Source organism: Lotus japonicus, chromosome 3, assembly GCF_012489685.1.
Source record: "Lotus japonicus ecotype B-129 chromosome 3, LjGifu_v1.2".
Taxonomy (NCBI): Eukaryota; Viridiplantae; Streptophyta; class Magnoliopsida; order Fabales; family Fabaceae; genus Lotus; species Lotus japonicus.
The window spans coordinates 36,350,920-36,359,484 of NC_080043.1; the positions used below are offsets into that span (position 1 = coordinate 36,350,920).

The following is an 8,565-nucleotide window of genomic DNA, read 5'->3' on the forward strand; positions in this document are numbered from 1 at the left end:
ACAGCCTTGAATATAGAAACCATAGTTGCAATGCTCTTCTTATCTCAACAATTGATGACATTTCTACTAATGAAGTTTTTCAAGTGCAGGACAAGAACCCAAATAAATACTCCTTCATACCTGGATTTTGATCCATGATCTTACAATACTGGAACCTCAAGGTCTTCAAATTCTCACAATATGAGGGTGTAGCTAGCCACCCATCACCCATACTGTGATCACAATCACTGAATAAGGTCTCATGATGAGTCCAGGAGAAAAAACATAGAAAAATAACAGAGAGTAAATAAATACAGTTTGCACACCTCTTTTCCTTTGCTTCCAAGTATCAAGGCCTGCAGGGATGAGTCCTTTACCCATTATTGATTCAAGGTCAAGGATATCACCAAGTACTCTCTAGTGTTTTAATAACAAGCAGAAGTAGAAACTATAAAAAATTTAAGAACTAATTGAATGAAATATGCACATAAGTTTGCAAAAAAAACCAAAGCATCATGGAGCAGGTTTTATAGGGTTAGGCTAGATACATTTAATAGTGAAACTGCATGATTCAACAACGAGAAGTAAAAAAAAACATGAATTCATTAAAATTAAACATGTCACTAACAAATAGAGAAACCATAGATCCTGAAAAGTAAAAATTGCTAAATAAACTCACTGGTTTAATGTTTGGATAACTGACTTTTCCATTAGTAGAAACAGGGAACAGTACTGTTCTAAATGGACTCACAGTGCATATAAAATCCAATGTTACTGGATGATTCTGTCATTTGTGCTCCCCTGAAATATAGACAGCTCCAATAATCTACCGAACCTGGTGCTTCACGAGGGATAAACAAATATCATTGTCTATTAATTACCTAAACTAATTCCATAGAATTATCAGGCACCCAAAGTGTATAAAACAAATCTTAAACTTGTAAGATTGACCATCAAGAGAGCTAATTTCACCCCATGAGTTCACAAAATGCCATCAAACATGTAGTGATTCATGCACAACCTAAGATATCATAAACCAGCTTACCAAGAGTCCCATGGATCTAATAACAAAGCAAATGCACTATAAGATGCTTGTGATCATATAGGTGGAAAAACAACAACTCATAAGGAGTCATAAGATATAGGAATTAGAAAACCATTCATAATAGATAGCACCAATCTTTCCATATATGATATAATGTAAAGCACCAAATATAAACTTTTCAATCGAAATCACATCTAAAAGTAAGCACTGAACACTTTACCTACAACATATCATCTCTACAATGCTATAATGTTAACATCACTCTCATGTAAACCTCCTCAAAATCAACTGTTTTCAGCAAAACCTCAACAGCAGAGCGTCTTAAGATCTAAGGGAGGAGAAACTCACAGATGATAGAAAATAGATCCAACCTAGGGTGCCACCAAAAGACCGCGCACTGCAAAAATTGATATGAACTCAATCAAACCCCTGAGAATCAAAGACAGGAAAGTGAATTTACCGTAATAGTGAAACTTTGGGAATCTTTAGTCATTAATGCCGCTATAAAATACTTATTAATGGCCAATCACTGATCGCTAAAATTCTTGTAAATTTTGACATAAAATGCTGGCAATTCCCTTATTGCTGCTACAACTTTGTCGCTAAAGGTGACTTTTCTTGTAGTGAAATAGCCATGTTTCTAGCCAATGTAACACTTGACAATGTAACACTTGACAGTAGACCATTAGAGAGATATATAAAGTGAGTAGAATTAAGTGATAAATGTGATGTAATTGAAACAGAAATATAGAGAAAAAATGTGTGTCTCAAGGTGTGCACCATATGGTGGTACATGTGTCAATGTTGTATAAAACCTTATAAAAGGAGCTCCTTTATTGCTTCTCACTTCAATCTTCCCTAGCTTCTTTCTTTGTTGCTTTCTCTCCTCTATCTGAAGCTCGCCCACACACTACTCTTTCTCTCTCTCTACCATGTTGATGTGATTCTCTCCCCATCTCCCAAAACCCACCACCATCAAACCTTTACAAAAAGAGAAAGCACCAAGAGAGAACCATGGTTTTTACTTCCATACCAGTAGCTTATCTTGATGCAGCCAACTGGCACCAACAGGTAAAATAAAAAGGGTTTCGTCAATTTGGTTCTTCCAGTGTTTTCATTGTCCAAAAAAGGCAAAAGAATTCAAAAGAAAATATATTCTTGCTCTTTTTGCTTATACCTCTGGTAGGAAGGAATTATCTAACTTAAAGAATAAAAACAAAATGACATAGCGAAACTCAACTTTCTCAATAATTCCATTCATCATCTTCAGATCTTACCTTTTATTTTTAGGGATGATCCCTTAAGATAACTATAACCATACAAGTTGCAAACATCATGTTATACGAAGAACGTTCTATCTAAAATTATTAATTCAAAAGTAATATTGCATCTATTTGGATTTGTAAATGATTCTTGAATATACCATATATTTGATTTCTTTGCTTTATTAATCATTGTTTTCATTTCACTCTTCTCATTTCCTTCTTATTTTATGTTCCCTGCAGCAACCAAATCATCAACCTGGAAACAACAATTCCACCTCTCAGCAGCGGCTTCCTCCACCGCCTCCACCTCCACCACCACCCCATGGAGCCGGTGGCACCGGCTCAATCAGGTGGGAATGGATAGCAGAGAGAGCAAGGATGGCCAACAGGCCTAAGCCGGAGACTGCACTGAAATGCCCACGTTGCCATTCCACCAACACAAAATTCTGCTATTATAACAATTACAGCTTCTCTCAGCCACGCTACATATGCAAGGCCTGCAGTAGGTACTGGACCAGCGGGGGCACCTTGAGAGACGTCCCCGTCGGCGGCGGCTACCGGAAGAACAAGAGAGGCAAAGTAGGCAGCAGCAGCAGCACCATGAAGTCCCCGGCGAGCTCTGACCGCCAAACGGGGAGTACTAGTTTTAACAAGTCTGTGTCCTCCACCGGTGGCGGCCATGCTGAAGGCCTCTCTCCCCAGGTGCCACAAGTGATGTTCATGGCTCCGTTGCATCATCAATTCTCGGAGTTTGGAAGTGGAGATATGATGGGGTTAAACTATGGCCTCAGGTATTGCCCCATTTCCGGTCCAATGGGAGGAGGAATAGGGGACCTTGGTTTCCAGATAGGAAGTGGTTTAGGTGGTGGTGGCGGCAACCATGGTGGCGGGGGTGGTGTGCCACAAATGCAGCAATTCCCTTTCTTGGCTGGTTTGGAAGGTTCACTGGTTGGTTTGTACCACCACCCTTTTGAAGGCAGTGTTCATCATCATGAGGTAATTGGATATGGTTCCGGTGGTGGTCATGGGGTGAGCCATTTGAGGCCAAAGGTTTCAACTTCTGGGTTGATGACTCAATTTGCTTCAGTGAAAATGGAAGGTAGTAGAGAACTTAATAATTTGTCAAGCCCCTTCTTGGGGACCAATAATATTAATCCCCCAAGTGAACAATATTGGAGCGGTACTAATTCTGCAGATTGGACTGATATTATTGGTTTTAGCTCTTCTTCTACAACTAGCAACCAAATGTAGAGTTTTTCAGATTCTGTGAAGCTTCAGCTGGTACTTTTGATTAGTATGGCTTTCATTAACCTAGCTAAGACATGAATTCTTATCCAACTCCTATGAAGTGCTTTGAGATGAATGGTTATGTATGATGAGTGCTTTTTTTAAGTTTTCGTGTATATATATCTTCATGACTCACTTGCTAGTCAAATTGAGCTATGGGGAAGAGTAAATTAAGCGACTTTGTGTTAGCAATAAAATAAGGTTGTGTCTTTCTATATGGTTGTGTCAAATTGAGCTATGGGGGAAGAGTAAAATACCGCCTGCCGCGTAGCGGAATTGATACGACCAAGTGGTGTGAGTACCACCACTCAGTGGGCCACGACACCCACGATTGTTACACCCTAGAGAGGGAGATCGAAAACCTAATCAAGACAGGGCGTCTGAAGCAATATGACAGAGGCGGTCGCCAACAGGGAGACCGCCAGCAAGGGGACCGCCGACAGCATGATCGCCAGCAGGGAAACCGCCAGCAAGCAATGGGGAAGGACCAAAAGGAAACCTTAGCGACTGGGAAGCGAGGAGCTGAGGAAACTTTCAACAAGGAAATGGAGCCGGCAGTCGGAACCACCAACACGATTGCAGGGGGTTTGGAGGCGGGGGCGACACCCAGGCGACGAGGAAGCGGCACGTAAGGGCGGTAAGTTCAGTTCAGGAAATCCCTTTCAGTTTTCAGCACCCTGACATAGTGGTATCAACAGCAAACTTTGAGGGTATCAAGACTCACAAAGATTATCCTATTGTGGTCATGGTAAGAATTAACAGCTTCAACGTCAGGCGAGTGCTTCTGACCAAGGTAGCTCGGTGGACATCATTTACGGCGACGCGTTTGACAAACTTGGACAGTCAGAGAAGGACTTAACCCCATAGACTGGGACCTTGGTAGGCTTCTCACGCGAATAGGTTTGGGTGAGAGGATATCTGGACCTTGATACGATCTTTGGTGTCGATGAGAGTGCGAAGGTACTGCGAGTGAGATACCTGGTTTTGCAGGTGATAGCTTGTTACAACGTGATTATTGGTCGAAATACATTGAATCGCCTATGTGCGGTGATCTCCACACCTCATATAGCGGTCAAGTACCCGCTGAATAGCGGAAAGGTAGGAAGGATCACAGTCGACCAGAGGCGGGCCAGGGAGTGCTACAATAACTGTTTGAGCTTGTATGGGAAGTAGGGCGCTGCCACCGGGCATAGGTGTTACGTGGTCGAGGTCTGGCAGGATTTCCCTAGCTCGAGAAGGACAGGAAAGGATGGTCAGCTCACTGATTCCGCAGCGGAGGAACGCTGGGCGAGCCTAATTGTAGAGTTTAAGGAACAACAGTTTAGCCGGGGAGTTTTGGCGATTGGGCCCAGGCTCAACGGGGAACAAGAGGTGCGCCTGGAGAGATTGTTAAGCAGCAACATGGATCTTTTCAACTGGAGTAAAAAGGATCCAATGACGTGGGGAAATCCCAGGGTAAAGCCGCCAGTACCTCAAGAGCAACGCCAAAGGGGCCAACGAAAGGGTAAGGCTATACAGCAGGGGACGGTCAAGTCCATAACGGCGAAAGGAAGGTTTAAAGCACCGAAAGCGGGTTGGCGACAGAAAAGTGGGTTTAAATGGGGCAGAAACACGTCAAAGCGGAAGATTGTCTTCTAAAAGTGATGAATGGAAGGCGAGCACTTCAGGAGTGAAGGATGTGAAGCCAGGGGAGTTATTGTAGCTGGAAGCATGGGGTGGCGACATCAGGACATGGCGAGCTGGAAGCCTTGAAGGGTAAGGACGAAAGATAAAGACGCACTCTTTTTCTCCATCTCGGGAGTTTTTTAACGAGACGTCCAAAAAATGTAAAAATACAAAAACTTGTATTTGCAAATCATATATAAGACAAGGTATTCTCAGAGATATTTCTACGATTGACTTTACCAATCAAAAAACTGAATTACGATGGTTGCTCGGTAGGAAAAATTCCTTGAAGGTGGTGATTCCATTACGACCTTGAAGTTTGAGAATTGCTCCGGAAAGTCCGGTGCGACCGCTTATACCCGTTGGCCATGTGTGGGATAAGCTTCTTATCCAAAAAAGCCTCCCCGGAATAAGAGTAAGAATCTCTAACTAGGCAAAACCTTGGGCACCCCAAATGACCATTGGGACCTGAGCACCAAAGCCCTAGTGGGCAAAGCCCTAGACCAAACACGCTTGGCGAGGCAACACCTTTTTCTTAAGTGTGTGATTAAAGCCTCGGTTGAAATACACCGAGCAAAAGTCCTAGTTAAACCCTCACGCATTTAAAGTCGTTAGACGTAATTCAGTCGAAACTATAACGCGTGAAATAATAGCGCAAGCGATAAAAATTAGCCAGTACACCAATACCTGGGGAAAATGAAAGCGTTTTAAAAAGAAAGCCCGGCGAGCGGGTCAATTACAAAGTGGCGCGAGCCCTAAGGGGCGATCAAACTCTAAAGGTGAGCAAAAGGGGTAAGTAAAATTACAATTAAACATTGTTGTTGTTATTAACATTTCCTTCATTCCCAGCGATCAAGAAGTTGATGTTACCAACCCCCGGGGGGTCATCCGGTCCAACCAAGCCGGTGGGGGTGATTTCAAACTATTTAAAACTAGTCTGATCATTATTTTATGACTCCTATAGGTAAAAGTATTTCCCTCTTTGGTCGGTTGTGGGCGAGGAGAGATTTGAACCCCTAACACCGTGGTTTGTAGCCACATGCTCTAATCCTCTATGCTATAGGCCCTACCCCCATCTCCACTACACCATGAGTTGGGAGTTGAACTATAGGGTAAATGGTTGTGGAGATTAAATGAGGGAAAAAACTTGCTATGGTTCTTGGGTCTTTATTTAAAAATATGATAATTTAATGAAGAATAAGGTTGGGGGAGCGAAAAATTCATCAATTTGACGGAGGGATTTACAAAAGGTTGAGAGGTGAACAATGGAGATAGTAATAATTGGTTCTCACAAAATATGAGGGGAAAAAGTTGGGGATGGAGGAGAGTCCTGTTTATGGTTGGATGTTTGGGTTGGGGTTGAACATCTATGCAAGAAGTTTGTAGATTGTATATATGTTATCGAAGCAAAAAAATGCTATGAAGTGAGGATGTGGGTAGACGACCCATGGTTGTGGACATGGAAGTAAAAGAGAAAAAAATCAATTGGAAATATAATTGTTAGTTCAAATGATGTTTTTGTTGGAAGGCGCACAACTTTAAGAGCACACTTGTGATTCTTGGTGTTGGACTTCGTATAGTTCGAAAGCATACAATCAAATCAAAACATATCATTTTATTAATTGCTCTTCTGTGCTATAAGTTTTTGGAAGTACTGAAAGTGGTGTTTTGCAAAAACTATATATGGATTACTGACGGTTATGACCATCGATAAAGTTCCAACGATTTTAATTGTTAAAGAGTTGGCGATAACTATCATTGCAAAAGTTATAATTTCCTCCAGTAGTCGGCAATGTTTCCCACTAACATATCCCATCATAAAGCACTACATACCGAAAACCTTAGCCTTCGCTTTCAAAAGGTTGTGCTGATGGATAAATGTCAGTAAATCGATTAATTACTAACGGTTTGGTCGTCGTTGGTAATTTTACGTCATTTAATCAATATTTTCTTGTAGTGACTCAAATTGCAAAACAATCAATCAAAATTTTAGAAAATGATACTTAGAAGAAGAAACAAAAAAGTAATAGAAAGTTCAATGAGAAACTAATTAAAAAGCTAAAAATCAATGACCTAATAAGTATGAAGAAGAGAAAAATGTGTGGGGAGAATAAAGGAGGAAGAAGAAGAATATGGAAACTCGTTCATCGAACATTTATTTGCAGGTAATTGCGAAAAATTCAAATTATGGACATTCAGGTTGTTGGTTATTTTTTTGAACAACCAAATAAACAAATAAATTAAAACTGGAAGCACAAGAGTGCTTCAACAGTATCATTAATATAACAGTACATGGAGATGTTACCGTCGGCTAATAACAATCTGAGTATATCAATAATTTGAGTATATCAACACCTTATTGACGCTCTTGGCTGTCGGTTAATAACAATCTGAATTTGAAAAGACAGCTTAGTTACTGATAACCTGATAGAATATAAAATATTCCTTTATAATTAGTTTGATTCCATGAAATTATGTTAGTCATAATTAGTTAGGTTTGACTTGACCTCATGTAATTTGTATAAATACTCTTGCTATTGTTTAATGAGAATCACAGAATAAAATTCCTTCATGGTATCACGAGCAGGTTCAGATCCCTCTTGCCCTATCTGACCTACTTTTTTTTATGTTTCCGCCTCCTAATGCCTTCCCGCCGCCGCGCTTGCCTCTACGCGCTGTCGCTGCCTACTACCTCCCTCCACACCACCGCGCACACGCGCCGCTATCGGTTCTCAAACAGTCACGCTCCTAGCACCGCTGTCCACCTTGCCTCCGCCCAGCTTTACTGGGTGCTCCCTCTCTTCGCGTGCTGTCTCCCTCGACCGCACCAGCACCCACGTCAAGCTTGCGCTGCTAGTCCTCCTCCACGACCCGCACAACCCAGAATCCGGCCAACCCCGACCTGGGCTGTTCATATTTTCACCTGGCCTCCTTGCACTCGACCCCAACAGTGTCGCTAGAACCGCTTCTCTCTCTCTCTCCCGCCGCACGCCTCTTGTGCTCGTGACTCGTGAGAGCCCAACTGAGCACATCTCCACCGGTTCGATCCTCTTTTCGTTAATTCCATTGCTGATTCTGAGTCCACCAATGGCTCTGATGAAAGGATATTTAATGAAGAGGATTTCCTCCACTAACTACTATCAAATCCCTTTCAAGATTCAATCGTAGTATAGTATCGGTTTTTGTCGTCTCCACAGGATTGTGTTGCTACGTATTAATTTCACTAGCTAGACATTGTTTGAACAGTTTAAACATGATATGTGTTTTATTTAAATTTAGGAAAAACTATAATTAAAGCGATAAAAGAAGTTTCACGGAGGCAAA

At 41.7% G+C, this 8,565-nt stretch overlaps 1 protein-coding gene across 1 annotated transcript; it reads left to right on the forward strand.

Annotated features, from left to right (window-relative positions):
- The first annotated feature begins 1,880 nt into the window (after positions 1–1,880).
- Positions 1,881–3,789, forward strand: LOC130748423 (dof zinc finger protein DOF3.6-like). The gene is made up of 2 exons (XM_057601648.1): positions 1,881–2,095; positions 2,530–3,789. Exons 1-2 carry the CDS (start codon positions 2,039–2,041, stop codon positions 3,538–3,540), a joined length of 1,068 nt encoding a protein of 355 aa, XP_057457631.1. The 5' UTR covers positions 1,881–2,038; the 3' UTR covers positions 3,541–3,789.
- Positions 3,790–8,565: the final 4,776 nt, after the last annotated feature.

Bases quoted from the DNA above. Each gene is read 5' to 3' on its own strand.
- LOC130748423 (XM_057601648.1), top strand. From the start codon at position 2,039: ATGGTTTTTACTTCCATACCAGTAGCTTATCTTGATGCAGCCAACTGG. The intron at 2,096-2,529 runs GTAAAATAAAAA...TGTTCCCTGCAG, and splicing joins CAGCCAACTGGCACCAACAG to CAACCAAATCATCAACCTGG.